A 19228-nucleotide genomic window follows, 5' to 3' on the forward strand; every position below is an offset into this window, starting at 1 on the left:
TGCTTTTTCAAAACTTTGTCTCTATAACAAATGAAACTCAACTGACAGAATGGTTTCACTATGACAAGGAAACCAACGTGAGCAAAAACAGGTTCCTGTGAAAGGTGAAGGAGCCTCAAACATTCAAAATGCTTCTTATCTGACCAAATACCGATGGTGAGGTCAAATCAGTGTCTCAACCACATCAGATGTGGTATGAGGAACTTTTGAACCCATCATGCCTGGTGACCTGAAAGATCACAACTCAGCTGATAATGTGAAAGACAAGTGGAAACTTTTTTTAGACGAAGATGATGCAGGTTTAAGACTTCTACACCAACTGGTTTCAAGAGTTTGTTCATTCCCTCTGATCTTAGATATTTATATTGAGTTAATTTACATTGTATGGATTGTCTGTTTTTGTCATGCACGGACTGCTGGCTGCACAGCAAACTGCCCCTCGGGGAAAATAATGATTGTTTTTACTTGACAATGTCAAATAACACAGGATCCAAAGGCTTGGCAGTATGTTGTTTATTTTTAGGACATTAATATAAAACATTTGACATATTCTCAGCCAGTTTAGTTAAAAAATGAGTGAAAATGTTATCAGATGAGGAAAAAAAAACCTTACAACTCATCACAAATTCTAGGCAACACACACGCCAGCCGTGGCACCGCACACATCTACCCATGTAGACAGGAATCGCTTCAGGCTACATTGAATAGAGCGGCCCTTCCACTACACTGATTTCAGATGTAGATTTCAAACTGTTACCCATCACAATGTCCTTAGTAGTAGACAATATCCAGAATTTCTGCCACTTGTGTTTTGTTGGAGGAATGTGTCCAAAAATGAGTCATTTATATGAAGTTCAAAAGGTCGCTCCCACAGAATGTCACTGACGTCCGGGCGGCACAAAGGGTCTTTCCACTTTTCTATTTTTTGAATCTGTCCAGAGCAGATTTCGAGCCAGAAGATTCCCCCGTCTTCAAATCCTTCTCCTTTCTTTCTTTTTCCACCTTCATTTTGTCTTCCACAGTTTCCCTGATTACATCCTGCAGGGCAAACAAGTCAAGAGAGATTAGCCACGCTCTGCAGATACAGCAGAAAAATCCCATATATTTTTAAACATCATCTTATATTCTTGATTACTCACCCTCAGGTCCTCGTGAGCCACTTTCTTCTTGCGCTTTTCGACACTGCCAGTAGAACTGCGACCTTTTTTCTTATACCTGGGTACAAATTTTTCTTTGGCAAGTGGGTCAAAGCCCTGAGAAGATAAAAAAAACATGAATTTAGAAGGCTGTAAAAAATCAAACGATATTTCAAACTGTTCAGATTTGTATATTAAATTAAAAATTGATGTGCACAAGTAAGACACTGACCAGAGCTGTGACTCTGTCCTGGTGCCTTTGTGTAAAGGTGGCGTGGTCAACTTGACCCAGTTCATTGGGGTTCAGGGTGATGAGCTCCGGCTGGATCTTCTCCAGCAGAGCTTTAACCTCCCACTCCTGCCTCTGCTTTACACTGCGGTATGGGTTAGCATCCAAACCGTCAAAGTTAGGCTCACCGGCACCTGTACATTTTTAAAATGAGGGCAACAGAGGTAGAGATGGGATGAGAACAGTTTTAATACACAGACAAATTGGTTGATCGCAGTCAAATAAACCATGATTATCGATTTAGGGATGACGTACTGTGTGTCATATGGATGTTTTGACCATGACCTATTTGGCGCGCCCTTGTTGTTTGGTCTATTACAGTGTGTGTGTGTGTGTGTGTGTGTGTGTGTGTGTGTGTGTGTGTGTGTGTGTGTGTGTGTGTGTGTGTGTGTGTGTGTGGTGTGTGTGAGAGATTGGAAATCAAGTCGAACCTGGTATGAGCATGCTGGTGAAGCCGTCTCCGTGTCCGACCCCGAGGACGTCTTCAAAGGGACAAAACTGCAGCCCCCACGCTGTTCCCCGAACCCTGTGAGCCATGTAGGGTTTAGTTACTGGAGTGCTCCACACGTCCCTGTACACCTGCACGGAGACAGTTTACACACACACATATTCAGTGATATACAGCTTAAAGGTTACCAACATATACAGAAGTCTGTAATGTATAACCAAGAAAATTGTTTTTGTGTAATCTTTCTTACAAACAAACAAACCCACCAACAAGCAAATGGCCAGGGGTGAAAACATTACCTCCTTGGCGGAGGAAGATAACAGATTAATTATTAATATTTCTACTTAAAATGATATTGCTCTGGAAATCAAAAACTGCTGTTAAATTTAACACAACTGATTTAACTCTCACATCATTTCCTATAATTAAAACCATTTGACATAGTTCTGCCTAGGAAAATTAAGAGGCTATTATTAAGATATGACTGACCCATAAAACAAAGTGTGACTGTCAAGTGTCACGACATGTGTTTTTCAATATCCTGTATCTACAGTTTGCATGTTCCCCACTAAAGAATACGTTATTTTCTGATCATGGTACATATCAAACCACTTCTACATTGTGAATATGCATGACCTTGTGTTCACTGGATCCGTTTTGAACTACAAATCATTAATCGTGCGGTGTGGCGGTGATAATGACCTGAACAATATCCCCTGTGGCTGCAGACAGCAGCCCTCTCTGGCTCAGTGACAAACAGGAAGCTCCAGCAGGGAGGAAGTAGGACTTGAGGGGCTTGAAGGTTCGAATGTCGTACACCTTCAACTTTTTATCCATCCCAGATGTCAGCATGTATCTGCCAAGAAGAGAAGACCATAATGACGGTGAGCATTGTGGAGACTGCAGTTCATTGGTCCCATCAGAAAATGTAACAGTCATTCAACCCGACAATGAAGCTGTTCATCACATTTATGGATTTCTTGTGCCGACATGTTCATGGTTGCATTAGTAAGAACATGTGATCCACTGTATGCATGTACGGAGACACATGCAAGTATGTGAACCATATGGACATACGCGTGTACACAATGTGATTAAGCTTTTAACACACCAGCAAAAACAATTTTTCATGTCAATATTTAACATATCAATTAAAAATTCACAGCACTGGAGGAAAAAGTAAGTGGACCCTTCAATTTAACTTGAAGGGCACTCGGTAGAGGCCCAACCGTCCAATCCAATCACCAAATTTCACACACTAACAGACATCAGTTCTCTAAATGTTGCTGATTTTTTTCATCCCGAAATTACTCTCAGAAATCAGTGAAAATGTCAAACTGCCAAAACTGTTTAAGTAAGTGAAAAAAAAAATATCCTGGATGTGCACCAAAATGTAATGATCCATACATTTTCCTTCTTCCATGTTTTGTGGTAAAGTATCCAGTAGATCTTTTGTAATCGTTCTTACAAACACACCAACCAATGAAAAAACAACAGGCAGGGATGAAAACACAACCTCCTGGCAGGAAGTTGTACAGAAATACCTCAGACAAGTATTTCCAGGTGCAGATCAGACCAGCACAATGTTCAAGAGGATGTTAAGACCATTCCTTCTACAGAACAGCCTCAGGTTGGTGTGAGAAGCTCTCCTGACACACAGTGTCATGGAGCTCTTTGGCAACGACCAAGTACAAAAGCAAATCCCTAAAAAATATGTGAGCGTTTGAGGACTGAATAAAAGATTTTATCATTGATAACAAGCACTCGTTAAACACTCAGGCAATGAAGTAAATAGTAACAGCTTCCTGCCTTTAAACGAAATACAAACTCCATCCTACATGAGGTCAGGGGTTTAAAAGTGACTCACGTGCCCGACTTGTCAACGGTGACAGAGCGCACGCCGCCGTGGTGACACAGCATCTTGACGAGGGCTTCTCTCTGGTTGGGCGACCACAGGGTGACTGTACCGTTGGAGTGTCCCAGGTGGATGATAGCGTTACGAGGGTTCTGGCACATCACATCCAGTCGGCCAGTCTTGGTGCAGATGGCTGCCACCTCCTTTCCCACAGACACATCCAGGTACTGTAGGAAGCTTGTAGCACTCTGAAGACAAAGAGTGACGAGGGAAAGGTTTGTCAGAGCGGGTTACTCTTCATGAGTTCAAGTCAATTTGGAATGCGTTTGATTATAAATTAGTTTTTACTGTGAACCAGGGTTTCTGTGAGGTGAGGACTGAATGAGTTTTCTGAACAGGAAGTTGGTTTTGTGGTCTCAACGCCTCAACGCACACAGCGTATTTGTTTAAATATATTTTTAGACTTAAACTTTCCAACATCATCATCTCCACCATCCTTTGGAAATAAACATCACATTTTTAAGTTTTCTTCAGTAACTTCTAGTTCATCTAGTTGTCAAAATGTTCCTCTAGACAGATATGTTTATGCATCTGATAAGTTATCTTAATCAGATTGTTATTTATATTTACAATCATAATTAACAACTTTTCAATTGTGCCCTTTTTGTCAGGTCTGTGCCAAAAGTTAAAATGAAGCTTTAACTAAACGGAAAACATCAGCGTCTGTGGTAAATATCTTTAACACAAACATGCAGGACGCCACAGATTTAATGAACCCACCGCTGTAGCAAGCAGAAAGTGATAAGGGAGGAACTGCATACGAAGGACGTCATTGAACTTGCGGATGCAGTGAAGCTCTATTCCGTTGGAGTCGTAAATGTACAGCCACTTCTTCTGAGCCACTGCGTACATGGTCTCACTGTGAAGCCACCTACATAAAGGCCGAAATGTGTTAATATATCATATCAAAGTGAATATGTAGCATGACTAGTACATTACGTTTTTTTGTGTTGGATGACTTACTTTACATCATTGACAGACTCCATCACGTTAATTTCACACATCAGCTGTTTGGACTGCCAGTCTACACAAGCTACATGGCCTCGCCTCCCACCAAGCAAAAGGTGGCTGAGGGAAATAAAGAGCATAACATTAACAACAAACAACTCAAACATTGAAGATATTTATCTGCTGAGCACCAGACTAGAAACAGAGACAGTTTGTGAGCAGCTGGAGAAAACGGTGGAACATTTCCCCAGTCGGAGAGTCAGATATTTCCAAAACAGAGACAAACAAGAGTGAATACTGGATGTACATTCTTCAGGGAAAACAAATGGACAACACTCCCTTCGTCTGTTTGTCAGCACGATTATGCCAAAAGTCCTCAAACTTGGGGCGGGGATGATGCATGAGCCAAGGAAAACCATGTGTTATTTATTTGTACATCCATTAAAAAAGGTCAGATCAAGGATTCAGAACGGTCTGAGATAAGGCTCGCAGACCAATGACTTCTTTTAAATCACTTCTTAAAACCCACTTTTATAGACTTGCCTTCATGTGATACTGTGATTTTATCTTTTTTCCCCCCACCTTTTATTTTACTTGTTCACTTATTTTTAGTTTGATTTCTAGCACAGTCGACATTACTAACACTCCTGCCTCAGTCACTGTTCTAAGGCAGATAAAGTCTTCGGTGCAGTGAGTAAGAGTTTTACTGACCGCCTGATCCAAACTGAATTAACTATCAGAGGATTGTTGTAGCTCTGCCAAGTTTGAGGTCACTCCTCAATCTGAGTCACGCATGTGTAAATTGTGCTACAGTACAAATGAGGTGGTGCAATATGGTGGACTCACTCCTTAGAGAAGATATGAAAAGTTACTTCTAAGGTCAAATCTGATTCATTGTTTTTCAAAATTCATTAACATTTCTTAGAGTAGACAGATACACTTCATGTTGATACTGTCTCATCATCTTATACACAGCTCACTGTGACTTCTCATAAACCGACAACTCCCAAACCACCTATCGCTCCTCAATTGCATGTTTGTGGTCATGGCAACGATCGGGTTTTTGCAGAACCAACACTTCTTCACTGATCTGCAGTTGAGTGTGGGTGGACTCGTGTGGAGTTTTTCACATAAAGCGCTCGTCTCTTTCTCAACAAACCAACCAGTGATGTTCCAAAACCATTATACCTGCAAATGCCTCTGATACTTTCAAAGATCCCTGGTTTGGGCGTCGGTTAAATATATCAGTTCCACCTCTACCTCATCTTCAAACATAATTCACTTAGCATTATTTTCCAAAATGAGATAAACATTTTTTATTATGCAACACATAACCTTTGATATATATTGTGATATATCAATATTTTGGCCATTATAATTGTCTAGTGGAAATCCAATATATGTTGTGGCAGCCCGATCTGTCAATGGTGTGTTTAGTCCTTTGTGTGCTGCCCTCAAGTGGCAAGAAGAAAGCTAATGTTTGTATAAACAAAAAATATATGTAGTCCAATTTCTCTTTACTCTGATTTCAGAGTGGAACCCCTGTGCTTTAACCTTTGTGTTACTGAATGAAAGTAGCTGTTGTCTTCCAGTGACACTGAACCAAGGTGACTGTTTGATAACGTAAACAATAACAGCATTAAAACAACACAAAGTCAAACATCATACACTGCCTGAGTGAAGAGTGCGTGATACTGACCGTCCAGTTTTGCTGTAATCCAGACGATATGGACCGAACTGAGACAGTTTCAGGTTAAAATACTGAGGAGAGAGAGAGAGGGAGGGAGCGTTTGTTTGTTTGTTTCTTTACTTGTAAGCAAGATTACACAAACAATGGAATGGATCTCGAAAAAACTTGGTGGAAAGATGTGGTATCAGTCAGGATAGAACCCATTAAATTTTGGTGCATATCTGGATCAGGGAACTTTCACTTTCTTTAACCTTGCTAGATTGCGTTTTTTTTGTTTTTCATTTTCACCGCTTTCCAAGGAAATAACTAATGGATCTTGATGAAAAAAAATTCAAAGACATGTAGGGAACTCATATCTATAAGTGTGGGAAATTTGTTGCAGCTTGATTGAATTGAAGGGGACTGTTGGGCCTTGGCAGAGGTATGCGCTCTTCTGAGTGCCATTCAAGTTTAGTTTTATTATTTATAATGTACTGTACTGAAATATCCTCCATGTATAATTTAATTTAGAGAAAGGTCCATGGGGTCGCTTTTAAAGGTGAAATTAAAGGTGCAGGTGTGTGGTTTCTTTTGTTTTACTGATGAGATCTCTTATCATCCAATTGTAAAATGTTGTGAATGTATTAGGAAAAAGGGGGAGACGGAATTCTTATTATTTATTATACTTTACTGATTTATATACCTGTCTCTAAAATCTCTGATGTCTAAATGTCTTATGTTATTGATGAAGGTGATATTTTTTCTGATACCAATTATCATACCAACTGATAACGACTTGTGTTTTAATGAATAAGGCTCCTGCTCTTGGAAAGCAGAAGTGAACTTGTCCAACCCTCTCACTTGGGGCCAGATTAGTGTCCCTCACCTTTGTTCCAGATGTTATATCCACAGCATCTGCAATATCTTCCTGAGAGATCGTACATGTGTCCTCATCTTCCTCTCCTTCAAGAAACCTGAGATCAGAGGGAAGCCCGTCACACCGAGGCTTTCAATCCAAGTCTTTGAGTGACATATTCATTATTTAATGTTTCGCATCATCCACAGTGACATGAAGAAAACTGGAAATTTTACCCTGCGTCCTCTGGGAGTAGGATGTCAAACCGCGCAGCTTGTTTCTGAGCCATTTGTGACGTTTCTTCGGAGCGAGATATCATGTCTTTCAACTTGTAATGCTGCTTCCGACGCTGGGGAGAGAATTTTTGTAAAATGAGATGTTGGCTAATGGCAACCGTTATATCCATTACTTACCAGATATGAGACAGTGACAGGGTTGTTTACCTTTTTTATATTCTCTTTCCTCTTGAACTTCTCCAGCCTTTCTTGTGGAATAGGAGCAGGACCAGGGAAAGGGTCTGATTTCTAAAGGGAGAATGAGAGAAAATACACAGAATTTACTTTGTTGGCACTAGAATAATGCTGCAGCTAATGCACAGCTGGGAGATGAGTTTTAAAATAGCACAATGTCTCCGTTTTTTATTGACATTCAAGCCGTCATAGAGTGATGTAAATAATCTTAAACGTTAGAGGGATAAGTGGTTAACTGCTCAGAGTAAAAACAAAAGCATAAATTTCAGAGAATAGAAGCCTCTTTCAGATATTAAAAAACTGATTAACTTACTTAAGGCTGCAGCAAAGGATGTAAATAAACAATTATTGCATGACGGCCTGACGGCCGTGTGGGGAAAGATCATGTCATGGAACATTAAGTCCAAACAAAAAGAGGAAAACTTATCTATTCAAATGATTTACTCCTATTAATAAGAATCTTGATATGCTCTTGGTATTGCTGTGCTGTGCAGACACCAGACCACCACTCTTCAGTAATTCAGATTTTAAATTCACCTGAATGGTGACAGCAGTTATTCATCATTACTCAACATCATCACCCTGAGAGGATATCAAATGAGTGACATTTTGATGCTTAGCTGGTCAACTACAACCACTTTCCTTCTCTGATAATAATAATAATAATAATAAAATGTTATAATTAGTATAAAACTAATTCTGTGATGTAAGACCTTGTGATAAGAACTTAATAAAAAGACCAATAAAATAAAATCTTACTCCTGATATGAATTTCTTTCCACCTCCTTGAGCCTCCTCTTGCTTCCTTTTCTTCGTCTTGGGCTCCTTCTGCTGTGGAGCTTCTCCTCCTGCTTGGCTTTCATCTTTCCTGTTCTCCTTCTGCTGTGGAGCTTTTCCTCCGTCTCCTCCCGCTTGGTTTTCATCTTTCCCGTTCTCCTGCCAGTACCGGACAGGAGGCTGTAGAAGAGGAGCAGAGAGGTATCATGTTAGGAGAGCTGACTTAGGAGGAGCAATAAGGTATCATGTCGGGAGAGCTGACTTTAGGAGGAGCACACAGGTATCATGTCGGGACAGCTGACTTTAGGAGGAGCAATAAGGTATCATGTCGGGAGAGCTGACTTTAGGAGGAGCACTAAGGTATCATGATGGGAGAGCTGACTTTAGGAGGAGCACACAGGTATCATGTTAGGAGAGCTGACTTTAGGAGGAGCAATAAGGTATCATGTCGGGAGAGCTGACTTTAGGAGGAGCACACAGGTATCATGTCGGGAGAGCTGACTTTAGGAGGAGCAATAAGGTATCATGTCGGGAGAGCTGACTTTAGGAGGAGCAATAAGGTATCATGATGGGAGAGCTGACTTTAGGAGGAGCACACAGGTATCATGTCGGGACAGCTGACTTTAGGAGGAGCAATAAGGTATCATGTTAGGAGAGCTGACTTTAGGAGGAGCATGAAGGTATCATGTTGGGAGAGCTGACTTTAGGAGGAGCACACAGGTATCATGTCAGGAGAGCTGACTTTAGGAGGAGCACACAGGTATCATGTCAGGAGAGCTGACTTTAGGAGGAGCAATAAGGTATCATGTTGGGAGAGCTGACATTAGGAGGAGCAGACAGGTATCATGCAAGGAGAGCTGACTTTAGGAGGAGCACACAGGTATCATGTCAGGAGAGCTGACTTTAGGAGGAGCACACAGGTATCATGTCGGGAGAGCTGACTTTAGGAGGAGCACACAGAGATAAGTGTTAGCTTGGAGCAGCCTGCAAATTAGCTCTTCGCTAGCTACCACTAACCTGCTGTGACTGTGTGTCTGTTAACTGCTGATATAAAAACACCGACACTCTTCTACTGACGAACATTTTCACTCATGATCTAATAACACGATAATAATTACCCCCTTCTTCTTCTTCTTCTTCTGATTCTCCACGTGTGAAACGATCGCTGTTGCCTCGCCGGTGGTCGCCATCTTTGTTGTATACGTTTCTCAGTTCCTGTGACCCCGCATGTTAATTACGTCATTTCCTGTTTCATGTTCGCTGCTCTGTTTTTATTTTGTTTAATAATGAATTGTTTTAATCTATTTAATATTTTACGTAGCAGTTACATATAACTGAATAAAATATATCAAGCATTTTGCAACCGCCAACATGTTATTTTTAATTGTATTTAAAAGTAATTATGTTCATAATGATGTTAGTCTTTATAATTATAAAGACAATTGGACACATTTTTATGTTTTCTTTATTAAGGATCAAAACTGCTAAAATAAATTAATACACCAATTAATAAATGCAGAAATAAATAAGTAAATACATACATAAATTAGGGAAAAGGCTAATTATGTATTTCTACATATATTAATACATTTATTTAAACGTTTGTTCATTCTTTTATTTATAAATGTATATTTCAGGGTGTTTCAATATAAAAAACTGCAGATGAAAAATAATCATCATCATCATAGTAATAGTATATCAAGGTTCTAGATTTATAATATTAAAATGTTCATCTTTTGCAATCCCAATTTTTCTCATTCTTGGGGTTTTTTATAAGCCTTTTTGTAGACATTTTACTTCGTAACTCTTTGTAGTAGTTTGACTTTTTAACAATATATCGTAATTGGGAGTTTTTGGATGAACACATTCCTCCGTTTATTACCATGCATGTTCAAAGAAGTTGTATACACTGATCAGCTACAACATAATAACAGCTAACTGCAGTTGGGTGTTATCCATTCTCTTCTCACCAAATCGTATGACCTCAAAAGTTTCTCAAAGAGGAATGAATAGCACGTGTTTTGACAGATTGTTTTCACTTTGCACCACAAAGTTAAAAGAACTTCTCATAATGAAATCATTTTAATGTTATATGGAATTGTTATCTAGTCATTTCTCTTGTTCAAACTTCTGATTCACACAAACCTAGACCTGCATGCCTCTGTACACATGAATGAAACTATGTTGAGTCTAAACATATGTGCTCCTCATGTTTCTGAGAAAACAGGGGGCTTAAACAAAAACACCGGAAAACTGGAGGCGCAGAGCAGGGGGGGAATGTTAACATCACATCTGGGACCCAGCCTTCCATTACAAATTAGAGTGTGTTACACAGCAAGTCCCGAGAGCCACATGGAAGAGAAAAGAGAAAAGTGTTGAACCGGCATTTTACATTTAATTTAATCCAGACTTTTTGTGGGCTTCACTATGATGGAGTTAATTTTCTTGTTAAGGATGTAATGACAATGTAGTTGTGCATGAAAGCAGAGGAAGGAGAAACAATTTCAACCCCTCCTCTCTTCAAGACCTCTCCTCTCTTTAACAGCACCTGTTTTTCTGGTTCGGACACCACTGACATTTTTGCCTGTCAACAATTTACGGTCTGTTTGCTTTAAGATGAGCCAGTACATGTTACTTTCTAGGACCATCGGACTTCAGTCTCCACAACTGAAAACAGTATTTTCCCTTTGCTGCTCAGTATCAATGTGCTGCAGCTTGTTCATTGTTCTCTGTGCTTTTTAAAGATTCGCTTCTCAATGACTCAGCCTGTGGGGATATTCATATCGTCCAGGCCAGGCTTGATGATAAATAAAGAGAGGAGGAGATTTACTTTTATTCCTCTCTGCCTCTTTATACAAGTATAAGATGATTGGAAATTTGAGCTGAGAGAAGTAGAATGAGGTGACAGGAGTGAGGAGCCTGAGTACTGAAACCAAATACAGATTTAAAGATAAATAAATGAAACAATACAAAAGTTGTGCATTAGAACATATAGCCTGTAAATTGTGGCACAGCAGGTGTTAAGTGTATTTAAAGTAAAAAAATATATTAAGTGCATTTATATTATAGATAGATAGATAGATAGATAGATAGATAGATAGATAGATAGATAGAAGTTATATGTAATGTGTATATTATATGTTGTGTATAAACTGAAAAAAAGAATGTCCTTCCCCTCAGGACGTTTCACATCGAGCTCGAGGAGAAGTGGTTGAGAAAGAACAAGAACATGTTTCCGACTTTCCACTGTAGATTATAGACGGTAGATTATTGAATGCAAACTGTAGATTATAGATTATAGACTGTAGAATAGCACTGTAGATTATAAACTATAGAATAATACTGTAAATTATAGACTGTAGATTATTGAATGTACACATTATAGACTGTAAATTATGGATTATAGACTATAGAATAACACTATAGATTATTGTATGTACACCGTAGATTGTAGACTATAGACTTTAGAATAACACTGTAGATTTTAGACTGTAGTTTATTGAATGTAAACTATAGATTATAGTTTATAGACTGTAGAATAACACTGTAGATTATAGACTATAGACTGTAAATAATGAATTATAGACTATAGAACAACACTGTAGATTATTGTATGTACACCGTAGATTGTATACTGTGGTTTATTGAATGTACACTGTAGATTATAAACTTTTTTATATGCAGTCTATGAACTGTAGATAAGAGATTACAGATTCGTTGAACTTTCTCTGGGAGGCGGTCTGTAAATCACGACTTCCGAGTGAACCGCAGTATCAGAGGGGCGCTGCTCTGGGAACCTGAGGTAACAAAACTCTTGTACTTTCCAAACTAATGTTGTCAGGTTCAGTGTTTGTCAGGTTCGGACGCTGCCGATCGACGTGGTATTCGCTCGCGTGGACGTGAATTGCGCGAAAAAACTGAGTAAAAGTTTGCAGAGAATCGTGTTTTCTCAACATGTTTCCGGACCGTTAGAGCAAACCAGGGATTCACAACCGCAGATTCGTTGTGGTTAGTTTTGGACTCAGTTCTTCGCGATAGAACATAGAATCAGGTTTGACTCAAACTGGTCTACACTGTAGTGTAGTGATAAAGGTCTGTGAACCGACTGAGCTGCTGAAGGTTACTTTGCCACAGATACTTCTGCAGGACAATGTGTACTCACATCAGAAAGAAAACAATACTTTATTCGTATCTCTATTTGTATTGTATGTTATTTTTTGATAAAATGATGTTAAAAACAAGGTGACTCAGTAAAATCAAGCACTTTAAACGCAAAGAAAATTGAAGAAAATATGGCAATGTAAAATAGAAGTTTGTCAAAAGCAGTTTGAGAACAGGGAAGATCGAATAAATCATCACATATCTCCCCGATAAAAAAATGAGCAGCATCCATTCAACATGAAACACACAATCCAGGCCTGGTTTGACAAAGAGATTCTTTGTTCCTTAAAAATGCTGCAGGACATAAAAGGACTCCGTCAACAGCAGACCTACCTCACCCATTGCCCATGAGAGTCACATTGACCACACACACACACGCACACACACACCCACACACACACACACACACACACACACACACACACACACACACACACACACACACACTGAGCAGATCAGATTGTTGATTGTACATAGTTGTGTGGTATTTCCTGAAATAAACAACTCCTGCACTCCTGCACTGATTGGACAGTCTGAGTCGGCTTTGTGATTGGATTGTCAATGTCCAATCAGATTCAGATCAAAAATCATCTCACACCGGGAAATTTGAGTTTTTTAGTTTTACTCACGGTTGTCTGCCCTGTATCTGCACAGTTGTTCCTCTTGTTTATAAACAAAATCTTTTTCTAGAAATGTGCAAACTTGAATTTCTAGTGCCGGTTTACTAAAAACTTTTTCAAATATTATATGTTAACATCAAGTTCCAGGTCCCATACACAATGAACATTTTACCAAGTGGCTTCAACCTTTGTTTAGAAGGGGGAGGCACACACCTCAGTGACAATCTAGATAATATTTGAGTCAACAGGAGTGAACAGGAAAGGCAAACAAGCATTGTAATCAGAGGGTGTCAGCAACACATCTGTGATGTTATATCAAAGGAACGCTTGGCTTAATAGGACATGTTGCAATGTTTGCATAACCCTCTATTTCTAAAACTGGTCAACAGGATTTTTTTCCTCCTGAATGCAATAACCATTTAAGTTATTGCCATATTGATATTTTCCAACAGATGGAGCCGCTACCTCGACCAACAATCTTTGAGTTCCACGGAGTCTACATGACCAACTACTTCACTGAAAACTGGGACAACATACAAAGCTTCGAAGCGAGACCAAGTGATATTGTCATAGCTACTTTTCCTAAAGCAGGTGGGGGTTGTGTGTTTGACAGTGCAGCACGTAATGCATCACAGTTGTACACATAAATCCATTATTGTATGTCGATGAATGCCCAGAACAGGCCTCTCAACAGTTTGTATGCATGTTTGTTTTAATTCCAGGGACAACATGGGTCTCTTACATCCTGGATCTTCTGTATTTTGAGGATGTGTGTCCCGAGCGTATCGCATCCATCCCCATTCATGAGAGAGTGCCCTTCCTGGAGATCAGCGCACCTTTTCACACCAAAGGTTCAATCATGTGCTCACAGTCACAATTATGTAACATTGTAAAACATCAATGTTTTAATTGTCACTTATTGCCATAGTGGCAACAGACAATGTCTAAGGTTCTAAAACAGGATTTTCATTGTGTAAATTTTTTCCAAACACATTTTCGTAACCTTTATGACGTACAAAAACAAATTTTGCACCCATGTTTGAACTTGTAAATTATACGATTTGATATTGAAATTGGGCATGAGTTTGGCATGTTGACTCTATAGCACGCCCTTATTACTTTTCCTATTTTTTATGCTCTAGGGGTGCTTGGAATCTCATGAAAACTTTGCTATTGCATCAGAAGTGGCTTAACTTCATACCTGATAAAGGTCTGGAGTGAGGCTGTAGCAAAAAGACCCAAGGGTGCCCCCAGAGAAAATCTCAATGGAGGCTCTCGCAGTATGTTTCACGTGGATCTATGGAAACGTATACGCATGTGTATCATATTTAGATCTGTAAAAAGCTTCTTGTAGCCATACCCTAAAAACGCAACAGGAAGTCAGCCATTTTTAATTTAGTGTGTAATTTTTTTTTTTTTACTGTAACAAACTCCTAGAATGAACCAGATTGAGTACAAATTTAAAATGTGATAGAAAATCTAAAATTGTGAGTTGGTCAGCAACCACAAGCTGAAAGTATAAATTTTGTCTGGACTCAACTGTGATGTCACAGAAACACAAATGCCTTTGACTGACTGAGCGATCGACTGACTGCGTGACGTCCCTGACTGACCGAGTGATAAGGTTACACCACTGGTGGAGTAGTGAATGTTTTTCATTGTGTAAATTCATGAAGCCATGAAGCACCTCACAACGGTTTCGGCATTGAAGTCCTGTTGTTCTCTGGTATATAAACAAGTCTAATCGTGCATGTAATCAGTCACAGACAAATCCTTCTCTTCATAAAGGCAAAGACCTGGCGGACCAACTACCCACCACTCCTCGTCTAATTAAAACTCATCTACCAATCCAGTTTTTGCCGAAGTCCTTCTGGGAGCAGAACTGCCGGGTAAAGCCCTGAGAAATGAATCATTTATGGACCAAGTTTGTGTCCTATTTCTATTTCTATTTTCTATTTTTCTATTTTTCTCCCTCTGCAGATTATCTACGTCGGTCGTAACGCAAAGGACTCGGCAGTGTCCTATTTTCATTTTGGCCGGATGAACTTTATCCAGCCAGATCCACTTAACTGGAGCACCTTCCTGCAGGATTTCAAGGAGGACAAGAGTGAGTTCAAATAAGTTTTCATGTAAATGGAGTCTCAAGTTCCCTCATTTCCTTTCTCAATGTTCCTTCATGTATTGTCCTCTGGCTTTAGTTGTGTTTGGATCTTGGTATGACCACGTGAACGGCTGGTGGGAGAAGAAACAGACATATTCCAATATTCACTACATGTTCTATGAAGACCTGACTGAGGTACAGTAAGCTGAGAGGTGTTTGTGTCTGTGTTTTCAAATAAGGAATAATCAATACTTTAGTCTTAGTGTAATGATGTTTAATGAATTGTGGGTGAAGACCTGCTCCTACTAATCATCAGAGGCAGGGTAGGGGCGAGTCTTCACCCATGTTGTGTGGTTAAGAAAATAGAAAGAAAGTGGTTAGTAGGGCCTCAGAGACAGGAGAGGAGGGAGGTGTTGGGAGTCAGGTGATGGAGATGGGGAGGAGAGTCTAGGACATCTGGTGGATGGATGAAGAGTAGCAGGACCTGCTATCTGCAGTACTATCTAATTGCCAGTACAGTCAGTAAAGTCTTTTTTTAGCCAGCATCATATATATCCTCACAACTTACTCATAGCAAGAAAGCAAGTGAGCACAATACTGCAATATAGTAAGAAGTAGAATTCAATGTTGTGCAGCAATGTTCACAATAACAATGCATTTAAAAGATGCTGGGACAGATTTATTTTTTGTCATTTTGCATTGATGTGCTGAGACTGAGGTTGTTCAATATGTGCAGGACACGGGACGAGAGATAGACAAGCTCTGTTCCTTCCTCGGTTTGTCTCCTTCAGCCGAAAAGAAGGAAAGAGTCGCAACTGGAGCGAAGTTTGACAACATGAAACAAGACAAAATGGCCAATTATTCCACTGTTGAAGTGATGGACCACAAGGTGTCTCCTTTCATGAGAAAAGGTACGGTGAAGGAGAAATCTTCTCAAACCATAATCACTTATCTCATTATGTTTCCTGACTGATACTCTGTGGCTCTGCAGGGAAAGTTGGTGACTGGAAGAACCACTTCACTGTTGCTCAGAATGAAGAGTTTGACGAAGACTACAAGAAAAAGATGAAGAATCCCACACTGAAGTTTCGCACTGAGATTTAGAAGTCTGGCCCGTTTGCTAAATGAAACATTCCTGAACTGGTATTTTATCAAATAGTTTGAGCCAGAGCCTTATTTTAGATTTTTGGTAACAAGAAAATTATATAATCAGTCTGATTACAATAATTATATCAATTATCAAAGTTTGACTTTTACTGATATAAGCCTTGATATTTTACTGTGATGTTGATCAATCGATCAATCAATTAATTTTAGTTTGTAGAGCACATTTCATACAGAAGTAATCTCAATGTGCGAAGAATATAGGAAACATTAAAGGAATGAGATAGAAAATGCATATTGATACTCTGCACCGATGAAATAACCAACAGGAGATGTATGAGACATGAACACACTTACACACACTCACACACACACACACACACACACACACACACACACACACACACACACACACACACAACACACACCCAATTAACTACCTGAAGCCTGAGAGAAAATAAATGTTTTAAATTTGCTTTTTAAAGAAAAAGCAGTTGGCACAGGCCTCATCCCAGATCAGAGATAATGGTCATGGTGACTACATGCATCTTCACCTGAATTATTTTTTAATTCCAGCTACAATAAGGAGACACATGCTTGAGGATCTGAGGGATCCAGTTGTGTTATAGTCAGTGAGCAGGTTAGAAATGTACCAGGGAGCCGTACCATTCAGGGCCTTGTAAACAAGTGGAAATACTTTGAAATCCATTCATTACTGTACCAGCAGCCACAGTCTCTTTGTCAAACTTAATTTGACAGAAATGAACTGTATCTACTGTTAAGCTGTGATCTCATGGTCCTGAAAACAATGTCGGTCTAAATAAAGGAACTAACCTATGCATATTTTTCCACTTGCCTGTTTCCTGGGAACATTTGTCACTTGATAAACTATAAAAAAGGTGAATACCTCTGCCAAGTCTAACACTGGATCTTGCCAAGTTAAATTTCATGTAAATTGGTTCTGTGGTTTCTGACTAATCCTGCTGACAATGAAAACATAACCACCTTGGTGGAAGTAAAACCACGACAACTACTAATAATGATAATAACACAGTTACACACAGTACTGATGTGGCCATTAATTACTGGCAGCAGTCAATTTGGGTGAGCTCTAGATGGCCTCATGTCCACATGGACCAGAATCTCTCAATGTGTCCTATGCCACAAAGACTCTGGTAGACTTTGGTAGGAAAAGGAGGCTCAGATCAATATTAGTTCTGTGTTTCTAATAAAGTCCTCAGGGAATGAATATGCCCATTAATTAGTTTTAATTATCGGATCTTCTACAACATGGAATGAGTTTTTTACACAAGTAGTGTGTAAAAAACAAAAACGTTTTAAAAAGTGACAAAAAATGCTTTGTATCCCAAAAAATAAGACTTGACATTACATTAGATACATTAGTACATTAGATAATCTCATACACAGTCACTGAAAAATGATAAGCGGATTTGTTGCTGAGACTTTAAAGCCAGTGAGATAATTATTTATGAATGGATGAGATTGAAACAAAGTGTACTCAGTTGATATGGATAATGTGTGATCAAAGGAATGATCAAATGACAGACGACATATTCCAGGTTTATGTCTATTTCTTAACTTAACTACTTTCTTAAGTGTTTAATGTCAACAAAGTAAATTAGAATAGAAAATATTAATTAGATAAGATAATACATTTTTTGGGGATATTAAAAATATATTTTTTCTACTACATATGAAGTTTGACTTCTGATACTTGGTGCCTCCAGCGACTGGTACAGCAGATTTATGTTCATTAATATTTACAGCACTTGTCAACATGTTGGCACACTTTCTGATTTAGTGGTTTTCTTTTGCTTCTATTCCTCTCTACACTGTAGATTGATACTATTTAGATAACGTCAGTGTTTTCTTGTTGTGTCGATAGTTTATGTGGCGCGCAATGGGAAGGACAGTGTGGTGTCTTATTTCCACTTTGATCGCATGACACTGATCCAGCCAGAGCCTGGAGACTGGAGCAGTTACCTGCACAGATTCATGGAGGGAAAGAGTAAGTATAGCAAACATAGAAATACAGTTTTATTGTATTGGAGATGCAAAGATTCCTTTAATATTTTGATGTGTTGGTGCAGTGGTGCATGGATCCTAGTATGACCATGTGAGCAGCTGGTGGGAGAAGAAATCAACATATTCAAACCTTCATTTCATGTTCTATGAAGACCTGGTTGAGGTGATTTTGTGTTGGTGTGATACAGAAGTCTCTGCTCCTGCGTTAACAGTGTGGTGACAGTATCTGACCACTGTGTTTCCAGGATACTGAACGGGAAATAGACAAACTCTGCAGCTTCCTCGGTTTGTCTCCATCAGTCGAGGAGATGGAAGGACTCAAAGGCATCGTGGAGTTTGATAATATGAAACAAGACAAGGTGGTCCACTACTCAGGATTGCCAGGGATGGATTTCAAAATTTCCTCTTTCATGAGGAAAGGTACAGTTAATTGTAATGAATAGTACATGTGACATGTTGTCCAGCTTCAGCTAAAATGACCTGACTCATTCCCTGTGGCTCTGCAGGGAAAGTTGGTGACTGGAAGAACCACTTCACTGTGGCTCCAACATTTTTTGTGAATTTCTCAAGAAATAATAGAAATATTGGTGAAAAAACTCATTTTCATTTCATTTCATTCTAATTCATATCTGTGTTTACATGTTCTCAGCAGTTTCAATGTTTCTGACCATCTGTGTCACAAATGTGT

General features: G+C 39.2%; 2 protein-coding genes and 1 pseudogene across 2 annotated transcripts; 2 read left to right on the top strand and 1 right to left on the bottom strand.

Moving 5' to 3' along the window:
• Positions 1-497: 497 nt before the first annotated feature.
• On the bottom strand, positions 498-9738 carry wdr46 (WD repeat domain 46). Its single transcript, XM_035159678.2, has 14 exons — positions 9627-9738; positions 8491-8688; positions 7705-7785; positions 7498-7610; positions 7292-7379; positions 6436-6497; positions 4752-4856; positions 4509-4659; positions 3741-3976; positions 2576-2729; positions 1857-2004; positions 1369-1559; positions 1140-1253; positions 498-1038 (listed from the first exon to the last, which is right to left on the bottom strand). The coding sequence occupies exons 1-14, from the start codon at positions 9696-9698 to the stop codon at positions 919-921; spliced, it is 1833 nt and encodes a 610-aa protein (XP_035015569.2). The 5' UTR covers positions 9699-9738; the 3' UTR covers positions 498-918.
• Positions 9739-12236: 2498 nt separating this feature from the next.
• On the top strand, positions 12237-17333 carry LOC118111525 (cytosolic sulfotransferase 1). Its single transcript, XM_035160185.2, has 8 exons — positions 12237-12310; positions 13742-13880; positions 14012-14140; positions 15078-15178; positions 15270-15396; positions 15488-15585; positions 16127-16301; positions 16382-17333. The coding sequence occupies exons 2-8, from the start codon at positions 13742-13744 to the stop codon at positions 16492-16494; spliced, it is 882 nt and encodes a 293-aa protein (XP_035016076.1). The 5' UTR covers positions 12237-12310; the 3' UTR covers positions 16495-17333.
• Positions 17088-19207, top strand: LOC118110623 (annotated as a pseudogene).
• Positions 19208-19228: the final 21 nt, after the last annotated feature.

This window comes from Hippoglossus stenolepis, chromosome 6 (assembly GCF_022539355.2).
Source record: "Hippoglossus stenolepis isolate QCI-W04-F060 chromosome 6, HSTE1.2, whole genome shotgun sequence".
NCBI classification, from domain to species: Eukaryota; Metazoa; Chordata; class Actinopteri; order Pleuronectiformes; family Pleuronectidae; genus Hippoglossus; species Hippoglossus stenolepis.